The sequence below is a fragment of the Seriola dumerili genome, unplaced genomic scaffold (assembly GCF_002260705.1).
Source record: "Seriola dumerili isolate Sdu_G_001 unplaced genomic scaffold, Sdu_1.0 BDQW01000409.1, whole genome shotgun sequence".
Classification (NCBI taxonomy): Eukaryota; Metazoa; Chordata; class Actinopteri; order Carangiformes; family Carangidae; genus Seriola; species Seriola dumerili.
This window is the reverse complement of record NW_019174664.1, coordinates 2,294,485-2,311,539: the sequence shown is the minus strand read 5'-3', so window position 1 is coordinate 2,311,539 and position 17,055 is coordinate 2,294,485. Positions and strand designations below refer to the sequence as shown.

General features: G+C 39.6%; 1 protein-coding gene across 2 annotated transcripts in view; it reads right to left on the bottom strand.

Moving 5' to 3' along the window:
• The window catches only part of LOC111233574 (polyhomeotic-like protein 2), a 34,764-nt gene that overhangs the window by 4,367 nt on the left and 13,342 nt on the right, over positions 1 to 17,055 (bottom strand). For both annotated transcript variants that reach the window (XM_022761424.1, XM_022761423.1), the window contains exons 4-11: positions 16,887 to 16,964; positions 16,381 to 16,542; positions 15,056 to 15,190; positions 14,414 to 14,708; positions 6,924 to 7,240; positions 6,165 to 6,408; positions 2,183 to 2,394; positions 832 to 961 (exon numbers count right to left, since the gene is read on the bottom strand). In XM_022761424.1, the coding sequence (XP_022617145.1) occupies positions 832 to 961; positions 2,183 to 2,394; positions 6,165 to 6,408; positions 6,924 to 7,240; positions 14,414 to 14,708; positions 15,056 to 15,190; positions 16,381 to 16,542; positions 16,887 to 16,964 (1,573 nt within the window). The remainder of the gene's footprint in view (positions 1 to 831; positions 962 to 2,182; positions 2,395 to 6,164; positions 6,409 to 6,923; positions 7,241 to 14,413; positions 14,709 to 15,055; positions 15,191 to 16,380; positions 16,543 to 16,886; positions 16,965 to 17,055) is intronic.

Genomic DNA, 17,055 nt, shown 5'->3' with positions numbered 1-17,055 from the left:
AGTGGTATTTAAAAATAACAAAACTTTGGTGTTTTGATTTGCATTGAATACATTTTTCTGTTTCCCTTTATTTATTTACAGTGATAAGATCATGTGTTTAAAAGGTGATGATGATAGTTTGCCACTTCCTGCATGTGTCTCACTGTTGATGTGAAGGCAGCTGTAGTTCTTTAGTGTGAAACCAAACGTGTTAACAATGACTTTGCAGACTGCAGTTAGCTAACAATATCAAATATTTACTCCATATACACTCAGTGGCCACTTTATACACCTGTGAAATCTAATGCAATCCACTACAACAACTTAGCCATGAAGCCTACTTTTACAAAGGAAATGATGGTCCATTTTCATTGACAGGTCAGAGAGACTATGAGCAGTTATTAGAAACACATTTCAATATAATACAGTCTCGTAAAACACCACCACTAACTGTAGCCTCATTAATAAACATACAGTTGTATTAAAACAGAACATTATAAGCTTCATCAGAGGTAGAATATGTGGCATGGCGGTTGTACTGGATTGACCTAGATTTAAGTTTTAAGTGTAGTTTTCTAACAGCTGATTTGCACATTCTCTGCACTCTTTTTGGTTCTTTTGTTTGTCTTTTTAAGTTTGGAAAGTTTGCATGGACAGAACACATTTTATTACAAGCTTAACAAAGAAAATGATCCAGAAAACAAGGACTGACATTAAATTTAATTAACCACAAATAAGAGCACCACTGACGGAGTTATGTAAAAAAAAAAAAGATGGAGCCATACACCACCACAAACTGATACACAAACTGATACACAACCTATTGTACTTGTCAAATTCTTTCAGTCTCACCTGGCTGGTTCATGTCCTCTGGCTCAGAGTCTGTGTTTGCTGCGTTGCTGACCGGAGTTTTGTCAGGGTCTGAGGAGAGCTGATGATCCAGCTTCTTTGGGCTGTCAATGAGAATGGGCAGACGCTCCACCTGGTGTCGGGTAGACAAATATTCACAACTGTACCAAAATTAAACAGTAGGAGCTCTGGGAATAAGAAACGATGGAAACAAGGCTGTTTCATCTGAACACCATCGCAGCAGCAAACTGAAGTGCTGAGACTACTTTACATGTGTATATCTTTAAGAACTGAAGCAACTAGTCAATTATTTGATTAGTTAATCAAGAGAAACTTAAATGGAATCTATTTTAACAAATTTTTTTTTAAATCAACCAATTTTTTTTGTTTTGTTACTCTTCTATGAAAGTAACCGGAATATCTCTGGGTTTGGGATTTTCGTTAGGACCAAACAAAGACATTTTATGATGTCACCATGGGCTTTCACAATTAACACGATTTTAATTAATGGATTCAAAGTAGTTCTAGAAACTGTGAGTTGATCAACAACTATTCTGGCCAAAAATTCACTGGTTCCAGCCTCACAAATATGAAGACTTGCTGTTTTCTGTTTCACAACATTTTGAACTTAATATCTTTTGGATGTGGACTGTTGTTCGGAAAAAACAAGCTATATTTAGATGGCATGATTAAGATATTTTAAATTTCATAAAATAAAGACCAACAATCAATAATAAAAACAAGTCTTCACTTAAAACCCTAGTTAAATGTTGCTGCAATGTAGACAATTTGACATTTCATGCCTAATATGAACTACATTATTTGTGTTTGTTCAGACCTGTATGCATGTAAATATAGAATGCATTTACACCAAATGTCCAGTAGGAGGCAGTGAGCCCAAAGTCTAGAAATCACGAACCATTATGCTGCCTTAACGAAATTAACAATTTAACATTTTTGTTTTTTCGTGATTAATAAAGATGCAATGATATAAATGCCAACAGCAGACCTACTGATACACTGCATAATCATTATAAGATGTTATATCATATTTAAGGGAGATGACAGATTAAAGAAGGATTCTGATGCATTGAGAGTCATGAGACATTTCGATGTGGCTCATTGTACGCACGTCATCCATCTGTACTGCTTCACAGCTACATAGTCCTCCCTCACTATAATTAATGACTGAATCAAACACAAGCTGTGAGCTGTCATTACTAGTAGTAACGGAGGGTTTGTGTTTGCCTGCTGACAGGTCCCTGCAGGCATGTGCACTGGAGAGTGGTGGTGGTGGCGGCCCTGGGTTGTTTATCATGTTTCTCTGCTGGTAAAGCTGAGATCGGGCACTTACACAGACTGGGAACGGCTCGGCTCCCTCCTGGATGACAAAGCCTTCGATGACATGTGTGAGGACCTGGGGCTTGACGATTGCCTGGGGCGGTTTGTTCTCCCCGTTCTGCGGCGTGCTACCCGTCACGCTGGGCGCCTCGTTCTCATTTCCTGAGGTCATGGCTGGAGGTGGAGTCCCAGGTGCAGCACTCTGCCTCTTGGTTGAGCCCCCTCCTGACCAAGAAATAAATACAACAGCATCCAGTTACTGTACAAGAACAAAATGATCACTCCTAGGTTTGAATGAAGTTAGACATAATCAGCCAATTAATCATTTCAGTCATTTTTAACGCAAGAAGCCACACATCTCAACCTAAACATTTGATAATTTCCTTGCCATATGTGATCGTAATTTTATTTTATTTTTTTACAAAAATATCAAATATTATGTCAAGTTTTAGATCAAATGAATCGAGAAAAACAATCAGCAGATAAATCAATAATAAAATGCATTATTAGCTGCAGTTCATAATGAAATTACAGTTAAGAAACCTTTTTACACCAGCAATGTGGAGGAAGTTAAATCCCAGTTTACCCACCTTTATTATTGGAATTACAAATTTGATCCTCATAATAAAACTGGTAAAAAAATAAATAAATAAATAAAATTAAAAAAATCTATAAACTTTTGAGATACAACATGAATAATTTATTTCGTCATTGAAATCAAATGGTTTGTCAGATGATAACATATTATAACACTGAAGCATCAGATACGAAGCTACATATGCTTATAACGGTATGTAATGCGAGGTAAATACATAATTATCATATTATAGTCATCTGCTGATATGAGATCAGTTATCCACTGATGGTCTAACAATAGACAACAATACATTTTGAGGTGACCTACTGGCAGCCTGACGGTCCGTAACAGGCAGTAAATCCATCATGTATCACTCCTAACATCACAACAACGTCTGGTCGTATTATCAACAAAGCGAAAGTAAACATCCAGCCGCCATGCTTTGTCATCTTAAAAGCCTCAGTGCTGAATGAGAAGAGTTTTCTTACCGCGCCAACTTCCGCTCCTTTCAGACACAAAACATGTGCGGTTTGGTTTGTGTTTGTTGCTGCAATGATCCGACAGACACACACCGACCTGATGCTGCTGTTTGTGACTGATTGGGTTTAAGCTGCAGCGCCGCTTCAGACCCGTTAATGTGAGGCTTTGAACCAGGGTCCGCCTCCCTGTTTCCTCCCACAGCAGCTAACGCTGCCAGCTCTAATCCTCCCCAGGCTGCTGCTGCATGTCGACATGTTTCAACCGTGAACGAAATATTTCCTTTTTTCTTTCTTCTTTCTTTTTGTCCCAGCGACTAAAACCAATTTCTTCCTCTATGAGAAGCAATTAAAGCGTCAAATAAACTAACACATTAGCACAGTGGCGTAGCACACAAATGTGGGGCCCGCACACAGGGTTGTCTCTGGACACTTTGGTGCCCGAGGTGAGGTGTCCTGAGGGTCACCACAAACTGCAGCCTCCAAAATTACAGATGAACAGTAGAATCAACATCTCTCTGAAACTATTTTAATAAAAACTGACCATGACTTTTATAACTTTCATGGAGGTTGGATTCATTCCAGGACAGATGTATTTTACTGCATTTGTTTTAGATAGGTGTTCGTAATAAACTACCAACTGAGTTCATCTTTGTATGCTTTTAACACCATCAGGTAACTGTTCATCTGCGGGTCCGATGCCTCTTTATTACGGACAGTACTGAGAATAAGGTGTTATAAATATAAGACAGTAACTTATATCTGTCTTTATACAATATTTATTTTTATTCTATTTTATTCTTTAATTATACAACTTTTAGTGCAAACTTTAGGTACAGAGAGAGGACGTCAGTGTGAATCTTTTGTAGCAGTAAGATCTGGACAGGATTTAGAAAGATGCTCATTAACTTAAAATATTACAAACTAACAGCAGCACTGTGAAGGTGTCAATGTCACTGAAACAGATGCAAAACAACTGTTTACTCGTTTTGTTCACTGCAGCTGTTATAGACTGAAACTGAAACTAACCACTATCTTTATTTATTTTGTGGCTCAGTGGCTCTGCTTGTTCTCAGATTTTTGAGTGTTTTAATGGAGCACAGTGGGGCGATTATGACAGCTGTCATTACAGGAGCAAACATCTGGATTTTTAGCTGCCAGGCCACCTACAACAAAATACCTAGATGTGCCTGCCTATATCAGGAACTTCCTTGCTGCCAACCCCACTAAGGGCTCATTTATCCTTCTACTCCATTTCTATGCCTCTATTTAAACCTTTCAAAGACAAGTGACAGTTTCTCTGAATGTCTGTTAGCATAGAGCATGGTGGAAATTTGACCAAGTGAACAAACTAGCTTTTGTCTGGAGGCTTTCTTTAAATGCCTGTTTTTTTCTATGGTAAAAATGCTGAAACCTTTGCTACATGTTATCTTAGCAGTCAACAGCAGACAGTGGATTACCAAAATAGTTTCCTGCTCTGGTGGTGAGCAGTTCACCTCCACAGCACATCACACCCAAACTCATTGCCCATAAACAGTAATTTGTGGTTTGAAGAATGTTTCATTTTACAAGAAACACAGCATTAGCACAGTTTCCAACCATTTAGGAGAAATATAACTATAGAAACTGATCCACGTCCACATTTATAAAATACACAAAAATAATTTGTGCTCAGCAAGAAGAATATAGCTGCTGCATAATCATCCACTTACAGCATCTCAAACCTACTGACCATGAGAGTCAAATCACTTATCAGAACTGTCTTTATCCCTTTTATCCAAATCACCTGGCTGACAAAATGTGCACAATAAGTAGAAAACACAGCAACACTAAAATAAATTTGATGAGGCAGCATTTCTGGGATTTTCTTGATACATCCACCCACATTTCATCACTTACATATGCTTTAGTCCAGAATATCACAACTGTTTTTCCAAAGTTTAGAAACTTTCATTCTTCCAAGCATCCGTCATATATGTATTACACAAGCCGGGCTAAGACACTCTCTAATGGACAAAAGCTGTTCAATGACTGAGTAGTCATCAGTCACATCCCCACAGCAAGTAACATGTTAAAAGAAACGTGTTTTTAAAATGTCATAGAAGAAAATAAGGAAACACTCCCTACTGACAATGTGAATAAATCCAGATGATGTGTTTTTTCTTATTTTTTTCGTTAAACATTAAAACTCAGAAAATTAACTGTGAAAGGCAGCGTACTTGTGTGACAACGTAGTGCAATGCAGTTTTTAGCCTGTACAATAGAATAGCAGTGCTTGTAATACATTTTCAAGTTTTGTTGACACTTTGTCAGAGAGTTAGTGGGATGTGACATGTTTCTAACTTTTTGCCCACTTCATGTATGTAATGGGTGTGAACAAAATATAACCATGACATTCCCCGCTCACTGCTAGCAGGCCAATATCACACACTGCAACAGAAAACGGTATGTGCCCACTATCATTTGTAAGTGTCTGTTTATAAATAATCAAAACAATAAAACGTCCATTATCAGTCTGGGTACATTACCGTATCCATTTCTTTGTTTCTCCATTTACTTGAAATTGTTTTTTCACAGGGCTGTCCACGGCTGTCCAGGGCTTTTTTGGGCGTTTGATTGACAACAGACGGCAACAGAGCAATATGAGACAAGGAACAGTGAAACTAAATGAGCTGCAGGCACAACATGTGCCGAAATACAAGTAAACATCAGCATTGATTTTCTTTTCCCCCACTGAAGATTGCAAGAGTTGACAAGGAGGAGTGCAGAGATAAAGCTATATTTTCTGTGTCAAGGTGAAAAGATGTCGTTAACACACAGTTTTTAAACTGCTATCAGTATTCTTTTTGCTGTGGCTAATTAGTTAAAGAGTTTATTGACCAAAACATTTAGGTGCTCAACAGAGAGCAATTTAGCAGCTTAGAAAAATGCTGAATTATTACCTTGTGGCTGAACAGCTGGTATAGCTGTGTCAACCTTGGGCTGCTCTACAGGCTTGGTGGGTTGTGACAGCAAAGGTGCAGGTTGTGGTTGTTGTTGCTGTTGCTGTTGCTGCTGTTGCTGCTGTTGCTGCTGCTGCTGCTGCTGCTGCTGCTGCTGCTGTTGCTGTGTGGAGGGGGTTGGACACGTCTCTCTCACCACCAATGAGGTTGGCTTATCTTTACTGTCCTGAACCAGCCGAGAGGCCTTAGATATTCATTAGGATCAAAAGATAGAGGGAAAAACGTTAGAACATACATCTGAGACAGTCATGAAGAGACACATCAGGGGCTGTTAGTACTTTTAATGTCAGTGACTCAAAAATTGAAAACCATTAGGTTTGGAAAATAGCACACCAGTGGGAAAATATTACACCAGGATTCCCAAACTCAGAAGAGTCCTTCTCAACATGTATGTCTTGGAACTGAAATGGATACTGTGGGTGTTGTTGGAACAGTAGTTTTTGTCTTGTTGGTCACCACTTTCAAAATACCAAATTCAAGGATGTGACCAACATAAAAAGTCAGGATGTTAAGTAGTACCTGTCCAATCATGCTCCAACTTCCTGCCTGTACTTACACTGCCCTCAGATTGACCTTTTTGGCCTTTCCAAAGTTTTTTACTTTATCATTGATATCAGCAACAGTTTGATATAACTAAACAAAACCCAAGTTGGTCAAATGTTCAGTTGTTGAGACCTTGGTGTGTATAACTGTACTCACCGTTGGCTGTATTTGAAGGTTGATGGCAGTAAGCTGGACGGGCTGAGCTTTGGCATGGCCGAGGGAAGAGTGGAGGGCATGGGGGCTGATGGTGGAGTGGAAGATGGTGGCCTGCTGGCTGGGTGTAGAGGGCTGGTGTGGAGCAGGTTTGGGCAGCACAGGGATAGGGTGCTGTGATGGCTGGATGGAGGCTGTCTGCAGCAGCTGGCCAGTAGTCTTCTGGGATCCTTGATTCTGATGGACCACAAACTGCTGCTGCTGCTGCTGCTGCTGCTTGTGCTGCTGTACCAAAGAGTGTGGCTGAATCTGGGTGTACGCTGGAATGAGAACAACACACACGCTTATTTTTGACTATGAAATGTATGAAAATTAAATGATGTATCGACCATACGCAAACACTTCTAAGTCCTAAAGTCACTATGAGCTGACTACGTAGAAGCCATTTTACCTTTAAATTAAGTCCTACAATTTATATCTGTCATTTTTATGACTGTAGCTACAAAGGTTTGTGGGTACCTTTAATTATTTTACACTAAAAAAACTGGTGCAATGCAATTTTACTAAAAAGGCGCATTTCCACCACAGGATAATTCCCTGGGAAGAGCAGCCCTTTGAGGAATCTTATCAAATATTATTGTCTTCTATAAAAGGTAATTCAGAAATACCTTTACTGTGTTGAACTGACTTGCTACAAACCATGAACAATATTTATTTCATGTGAGCTCACAACTGTTCAAACTCAGTGTATATCAGAGACACTGTGCCACAGGCTCATAAACAGTGAAAAATGTAGACGTCTGCATAATAGAGCATGTTTTGTAACGTTCCCTTCACCTGTATGCCCCCTGTTGACAGGATGTAACATTAAGAGCTTGTTCAGAGGTGCACAGAGTCCTGCTGTTGCAGTTTTGGCCTGAACATTACTCACAAATTGTTTCAAAATGGCCTGTCACCACCTGTCAGTGCTGTTGTGGGTAAAAAGATATCCTGAGCTCATAACTTGCCCCGAAGCCCAAGACACAGTACATCAATCTTCTAATGTGGGAGCATGTGTGAGTGGGAGAGTGTTCAGCGGAAGTAGCCTGAGGCTACTCAAATATTAGAAATGCCTTAGGAACAGACATGCAGAGCCAACTGTCCATGACACTCTTTATGGAGTTAACGTTGAGTCAGTAGGTCCCAGCCCCTTTGCTGGCTCCCTTTTCTCCAACAACTCTACCAGGAAACAATAACGACCGATAGACTCAATCTTATTACTGAAACCCAAAGAAGAAATGAGTTACCCCTGCAGAGAAGTACTATACAGGAGCTTCTGCTATGTGAGCTGTGTGAACGTGGGGATGTGTTTGGTGATGTTAATAAACCCCCCCAATAAATCCAAACATGGAAACCTGCCAAGTACATCAGCATTTGTCTCAAATCCCCATCGCCCTCCTCCTCCTACTCCTCCCCCTGCTCTTTTCATGATGTTTTGTGTGGGATAGGCTCCATCTGGTTTCAAAGTTTCCCTGTGAGAGACTAACCGCAGTCTGTACCCTGCTGTGGAAAATGTAGATATTTGTATCCAGCAGAGTTTGCATGTCATTAGTCCCTTTAATGCTACAGGATCTGCTGAAAAGTGTTTTCTTTTTCACATGGTGGAACCCACCAACAGAAAATTTGGTTAGCTACGGCAGACACAGAAAGCCTTCAGTTAATTTACAATGTTCAGAGCAGGATGGATGTAAGCCATGGTTAGGTGGATATGGCCAGCAGCATGATAATCAAGGATGGTAGCCTATAAGATGGATCACACTTGAGAAGAACTTTAAACAGACACTTCAGTGGATAACAACATCCATCGGTTCAGCAGCTACGCCTTCGGGTGGCAAAAATAATTAATTATTAGATGCATTATGATTTTCTCTTGAAAAATTCAGCATCAATGCACAAAACTCCTTAATATGAATTTTTAAGTAGTTAGTTAACTTTTTTTTTTTTTTTTTTTTTTAAAGAGTATGCATGTTACAAAGGAGTGACATCATTGTTAAAGATGATGAAAACAAATATCCTACAAATAACTTTATTTGGCATGAAAAAGTTAACTTCTTGGTCTTGAAAAAAGTAGTTTGATGAGACTAGAGCTGAAATGATTTGTCTGTGTTCTCCTTGTGTGTGCTGTGAGCCTGTACATAGGTACGGTGGCACTTTGACCAAAAATTAGGTTTAATTTTTAATGTTTACCATGTTCACCATTATCAGTAAAAAGTATGTAGGAGTATTGATGAGTCTAATAGGACTGTCATTTGTTTTGTCGGTTAGTTAAACCAAAGTATTGGACAAATTGAAATTTTGACATTTTGATGGAAATTTATGATATTTGAGATACTGTGTTAAATTGTGTCATAATGACCGTATGATGGCCGAAAATGTGTTTTGTGAGGTCACAGTGACCTTGACCTTTGACCACCAAACTCTAATCAGTTGTCATTGAGTTCAAGTGAGTGCTTGTTCAAAATTTGAGGAAATTCCATCAAGACGTTGCAAGATATTGTGTTCACAAGAATGGAACAGACAGACAACCCAAAAACATATAATGCCTCTGCCTCTGGTGCGGAGGCATAAAAACCTGTGGCCTCAAACTTCTAATGTCAAGATCAAGAATGAACTTTGGTGCTTAACCTTAAGGCCAACACAGATAAGAAGTCCTAAATGAGATAAGATGAAATCCCAAGAACTACTAAACCTCCATGTTAAAAGATCCATTTCCAAGACAACCAAGCAAACTCCATCCACTGATGAAGACCGTTCAATATGATTGAAGGCTCCAGAAAAAGCCCAGAAGTTGACCTTGAGTTGGGATTGTTATGCTAAATTACACAAATAGTTCAGTTAATGTCGACAATAACAAGTGGCCCATATGAATTGTGAAATTTAAAATGGACATACTACATTCTTGGCAACCTCTGGAAACATATTCCAAGCTGCAAAGGATTTCTCATATTCTGTCACTGAATAACCTGGGTCTCTGCTAAATATAGCAGTGGTGCTAAAATAAAATATACCCTTGCAGCAGAAACACACACATTGCACAATAAATGACAACGGAAGTAAATCCACTTTTTTCACGATGGATATTAATGAATATGTTGGAAGTAAAATAAGAGAGCAGCCCGAAGTTGAAAGTTCAAAGACGAATCAAACAGTGAGGTAGCTTGTGATTCACAGCCCCAGGAGGGGGAAAGGAGGGGGGGTTCCTGAATCAGTGCACACCGGATACAACCAGCCTTCCCATGAATCCCGACAACTTTCTCAAACCCCTAATGAGGAACAGAGAGGTCTTGGAAGTAGAGGAAGACAGGGGAAATTATGCAACTGCTATTCCCCCTCAAGGTCTAAGGACTGGAATGACTCAGGAACCCACGCCTACACACACATATACATGAAATCATACAATCCTAAGTATTTGGAACTGGCGTCCACTTCCCTTTTACTGTGCAGATATCTTACTCTATTTGTGCATAGTTGTGCAATGTCCTGAGGTTGAGGACAGTATACGTTCCTGATGAGGTTGTAGCACTAGGCCCTGGAAAATCCCTGAGTTTCCACATTCTCACTGGCTGCCGCTTTGGCTTACTTTCATGAAACACATTCCAACCTAAAACAACAGAGCAACAGCAGGCCTTACACCATCTTTCCTCACTTCACTACAATTCAAAACCAGGTTTGCATACACCTTATCAGATAGGGATTAAGGGAACACTAGCTAAATTAGAAAAAAACGGGGCTGACACTGTGAAAACACGATGTCAGGCCCTCTGAGCTGAAACCTTTAATAAAAATAACTGAGGGAAAAGCTCAGAATCTCAAGAGTGAACAGAAATAAAATCATAGGGAAAATTAGTGATGGACTTAAGTATTCTACCAGTGGTATACTGTGCAGTGAGAGTACAATTTAAGTACAACCTGACCCTTTCAACCTTTGAATAAACAGAGTGGATGTTTTAATACAATAGACAAGGGCAAAAAAAGGGTGATTTATGTGTAAAGTGAGAAAATTTTACATAAAGTTGAAGTCTTTTTGACGTTATGAAAAAGGGTTACTTAAGCATTTAGTCTCTTGCCTTTCCAGGGTTTTTTTGTAATCATTTTCAAGTGAAATTGGCAACCGATACTGTTGCTAGCAGCTACATAATATTTCGAAGAAACAGGCATCATGTGCAGACCTGCTCTTTTAATCTATGTGCATGGCACTTTTGGAGGTTCCCTGCTGTGGTTTTTATAGTAAGGTGGCTCTTTCCTGCCAAGAGTATGCGATCAAACACTTACTGCAAGAAGCCAGACAGCTTAACATTAGTTTCCAGCCCAATTCCTATTCCAGGGAATGTGACTGACTCTTAATGTTTGTGACATTGACTGCAAGAGAAACACTGCTCCAAAACGATCTGTCATCTTTTGGATTGCTGGATGAAAACTGATGACCAAAAATAGCAAGCGCAATTAATCACACCACCTCCATTTTGCTGTTCTCTCAGATCAGGGCAGACTAGTCTCTGTTGAGTCATGTTAATACATGAGTAAAGTAAAGATAAAGTTGATTAACAATGCTGTTTCAATAATTGCACTATGGTTACTGAGAACATTTTGTTTTGTAACCATATTTGTTACTTGCAAAAATTTCTTAGCCTCCTTAATTCTTATCTGTTTCAGTTTCCTATGCTTTATGATGCCTTCAGGAGTATTCAGGCCAACTTACTTATGTCAAAGAAGTAAAACCACACTGTAGAAACAGTAAACGTACAGAATTGCCTGTGTTCCTGAGTTATTTTGTTAGGGCATCATATATTGTATTATCAGATGATTATTATGGATAAATTAAGCAGCATGTTGTAGCTGGTCAAATTGGAGCCAATTTTAACTACTACTATCATCATAGGTTTTTCTATGTAAAATCTTAATCTAAAATGTCACCAGTAATTGAAGCCATGAGATAAATGTAGTGGAGTAACAAATACAATATATGCCTCTGAAATACACTGGAATTAAAGGATAAAGTAGGAGTAGGTAGAAATACTCAATAATAAGTACCTAAAGATTGTACTTCTGTATTGTCAGAAACATTAAAATTATGAGCAAAGTACATAAAAATGCACCAATAAAGTGGTAAATGTGATGCTGAAAAGATCTAGACAATATTTGGACTTTTTATGCTCCTAATGCAAGCTTAGTACACAGTTAACCCAATAAAGTACAGCAGAACCAATTTAGGGTGGAAAGCAAAAGTAATATGGCAAACTAATAAAGTAACTAAATGTTCTTCTTAGCATCAAATAAATTAGCTACTTTTGAAATTTAACAGTCACGAGTAATTTTCTACATTTTAATAACATTAAAAGACTAACTAATAAGCCACAGAGCCTAATTAAAGCCAAGGTTGTAAACAGGGTGTGCATTAACCACTCAGCACCAACGGCTGGCAAAATCTCTGGTTTCCTGCAGCTAAATTACTGGTTTGTCCCTTCTATTAGCTATAACAGGACACTAAACATTAATCATGACAGTAGTTGGCGAGTTGGATAAACAAGAGACAGTGGCATATAAGGACAAAACATTTTCTGTGATTTTAGCCTACAAATCAAAGTGCACAATGGCCCAGTCACAGTCAAGTTGAATCCAAGCTTTTATCCTAATCTGGATCCTATCAGATAGCCATACTGCCTCTCCTCTTCCTGATCCACAGTGTATTAACTCCCCAGCATCTCATGTGCACACCTGTCCCTCATGGCCTGCTGCTATGGCAACTCATGTTAATTTTTTCAGACAGCATGCAGCCAGACTTCCAGCTTCCATCCTCCCTTTCATTTTATGTGAATCCATTACTGCAACAAAGCAAGACACAGTTGTGCACAGACACATTCAGATAATCCCCCCCCTCCTTCCCCAGACACATGCCCCAAAAAACACACACACACACACACACACACACACACACACACACACATCTGAGTAGTCAGACAAAAACTAACAGCATGCATTAACACAGTGTACTTCAGTCCATATAAGGTTTACAGTCATGTACTAACAGATATTAACACACACAGTGTATTTATACTCATATTTTTAGGCTCATGCACCATCCACACCATCAACTATTTTGGAAAATGTGGCGTCTTATCAGGACCCTCTGGAAGATGTGATAGTGCATCTGAAGGGACTTATTCTGCAAACAAAATTGACTTAATTTGGCTTAATCAGCTTGTACTTCTGGCATATTCACAACCATTCACACTAAAATGAAAAAGACAAAAAACAGCTGCTGGCTTCCAATTACACAATAAGTGCTTTAGAAAGAGTCTTGTGTGGCACTCTGCCTTTCACAGCTTCTAGTTCACAAAAGCAGCTCAACTGTTCCAGACACCAACCCAACACACTATCTTTAATACAGCTGGTTTCACCCCTTAAGTGAGTGAATGGATTTGTGATGCAGGCCCTGACATGTCACACCAACAACCAAGACAAGAGCGTTACGTGTAAAAACCCTTTTCTCACCTAATCTCTCTCACCTCAACATTTATATCTATTTTTATAGATATATATAATATATATATATATATATATAGTAGTATATCCCCCACAAATGGAACAGATCGCAGATCGCAGCAGAGACAGGTTGACAACTCAACAAATTAAGTGCGATAAAAGCTTCCCAACTGTTACAAATCCTTCTAAAACCAAAGATGGATAGACGTCAACCCCAAACGTCTGAAAGCCAAACCAAAATATCAGTGTATTTCATATGCACACTGGCAACAATGGTGAGGATGCAAGCAGCTCTGCTGCTAATGGCAGAGAAGCTAGTCCAGGCCAGAGCACTAACAGCTCCCCTGCTGTTACAGCTGCACCCCCTGATGAGCATATGAGGACAGGCTTTGACCCATCTTGGCTATGAGAGAGGAAATATTCCTCCTGGCTCTACAAGACTGATATTGGTAAAGTTGGTACAGAAGGAAATAAAAATGTACAATTAATTAAACTCCATGCAATCTTGTAGCACATGATCAAACTGTTTTCATCTGTACAGAAAAACAAGCCAAGACAAGAAGCTGACTTGGGTGAAATATTGAGGCACATTATCAACTAGAGCTTGTTTAATCAACCTGAAGATACTCAGGACTTAACAGGTAAGTTCTGAAATACCTGGTTGATGAATACTTAAGGAAGTCCAGGAACGTAACTGAGCATTCATTGTTCACTTTTGGTTTGGGACACAAAATTTGGTAATACAGAGAAATTAGATGAGTGAATATTTATGTTCAATACCCATTAGGGCTGCAACTATGTATTTTTGTTCTATACAAATATCAGTAATATCCATTATTTTCACTACTTTCTGCAGGGGTCTGGGCCCTTGGCAGTGATGTTCACAGGGTCAGCTTCATGGGTAAGAGGCTTCTACACATACTTTATATATCATTAACTTTTCAGGCAGTGGCATTGCAAGGTTTACTTACCTGGAGCAATCAGAGGTTGAGCACTGACAGCTGTAACACTGCGGCTCATATTTATAGCTCGGACTTCTGTGACTGCTGCACCATCCCCCTTCTTCCCTCCATCAGAAGGGCTGTCAGAAGAGCTGGTCTTCCCTCCTGTGGCAGCCTGAGTCCCCTGGCTAGGATTCTTGATCAATGAGGTGGGCTGGATGGCCACAGGGCTCTGCTTCAGACTCAGAGCCTGCAGAGTCTGCGTTTGAGAGGAAGACGTGGTCGCCCCCTGCTGGCCACGGATGGCCAGGTTCTGAACCTGATTCTGAACAGAAAGATGGAGATTATTGACACATTCACAGTGAGACACATTCTGTGTTTATTGCAAAATTAATGAGGTATGATGTATGTTAAGAACGCCAAACTAATTAATGACATAAGGATGATGCTGTTAACGTAACAACCATAAGTGCAATGTTTTTAACTTTTCATTCATTATTGATCTGCTAAATGTGTGAAGACATTTATACTGCCATCACACATCCTCTACTCTCAAATTTTATGCTCACCTCTGCATTTAATCTCATATTTTCAAGTGGGATCCAGTCCAGGAAGTTCTACATTAAAGATTGTAATTCTGTTTTTAATGAAAATAACTTCCAGTGAGCATACCTGTGAGGAAGCCTGTGTGGAACTCTCTGACTGGACAGCCGTCACTGTGGCTGTTGGCGTGAAGATGAGCTGCGGGGACAGAGGAACAGCCCGGCCCAGACTCCTGGCCACCTGCACCAGGTTGCTCTGCTGGGCCTGAAAAGCAACACGCATAAGAGACAAAGGAGAACTGAAGAAATGCTTTTTGGATTGCATTCTTTAATCTTCAATAGGTGAAGGAAATGAATAGTTTCAAAAAAACAAAAAAACAAACAAAAAAAAAACGACATGACATACATGACATGAATACAATACTACAGTGGGACAAAATGAGTGACAGTTGGTTTTTCTCACTTTATAGCTTTAGATTCATATCTTTATATTTTATACTTGAGGAAGAGGGAGGAGGAGGGAGGAGGAGGGAGGAGGAGCAGCAGAAGAAGCAGTAGCAGATGAAGAAGAAGAAGGAATAAATACAACATCAGATTTATGTTTTGGAGAATATGATTTGTAGACCGGGCATTTCTGTAAGCGCCACAACGTTGCAGCTCCTGCGATTTAGATATTGCACTTGGCCATATTTCAATTTTGATAATATTTTGATAATAGTTCTAATTGTACAGTTCCACTCTTTTGAACCTCTAGCTGGTGAATGTGTGGAACAATCAATCAAAAGGAAATGACAATCTCTGTAGGGCTTGATTTAACACTAATCTATGCAATACTAATTTAACACCAGAAGACTATACCATAAATAAAAGCCATGGCAATCTAAACTGACAAATGTGTTTTGCTGCCTGCCAGAAGAATCAAACACATTTGACGATGCTGTATACTTGGTCATAATGAGGTGGCAGGAACAGTCTGTGTGCCAACTGCCAACTGATGGAAAATTGAAACCGACAAGTTACCCACAACCAGCTGTAACAAAATAGAACAATACAGACTTTATATTCCTTCAGCAACTCTTTCAAAACAACTGGATCTTAACCTTCAGCCAAGAGAACACCTGTGACCTACTAGAAATGTTTTCTGAGTATCCATGCATATTCAAAGCATTCCCTTCTGTGTTTGTAATGAGCCCTCTGGGGCTGGACAGATTATCCTGACCACCTACTCTGCTGGCAAGATGAGAATAAAGCAAACCAATTACTACTGCATAATACGCATGCATGCATGCATAACACACACATCAAGCCCATAACACACGTAGACTACAGAGGACAACATCTGAGCTGCACTGTGCTTATTTATTCAAGCAGTATGTGTGTGTGCTTGTGTTTATGCATATATGCACACTGAAATAAATGTGCCAGTGGCTATGCTCCTGGTGTCTGCAATCTCACCATCTGTGCGCGCAGGTACATCTGTGCCTGGCTGGCCGTGAGAGTGGGACTGGATGGGCTTCCCAGCAGAACAGCCTGCTGAGAAATACTGGTGGGGGTAGAACTAATGCTCTGGGCCCGGCTGATTAGCTGAGCTGCTGCTGGGGAGGTGGTCAGGTTGATCTATGGGGGAGAAGATGGGATAATTAGGTTACACACCTCTATACCTCTACTAATATGTGTATCAATACATCAGTTTCTTTCTTCAAAACAAGACGTCAAGTATACAAGACCCAGAATATGTAAAATATTTTTTTAACATTTAAAATATTGCAAAAATGTATTTCAATCTTTAATCTGTTTAAAAAGAAGTAGCACTGCGCACAGACCTGCTAGTGTTGTACCCGGTTTCACCCAAGCGTCTTGGTGCTAAAATCAACTTAGTTCCATGATAATCTAATGGACAAAGATAACTTAAACTTACGAGGCTTTTAGAAGACAGGACCAACACTCAAAACTGCACTTACCGTAGCCTGAGTAGATCCTGTTTGCTGAGATGAAGTGCCATTCTGCGAAGAGCTTTGCCGCCCAGCTGCAATACTGGCCTAGAACACGAGAGAGAGGCAGGAGAGACCTACCATTTTCTGAAACATGTCTTGCAGCAGGTCAACAATAACTGCAATGGTCATCTCTAAA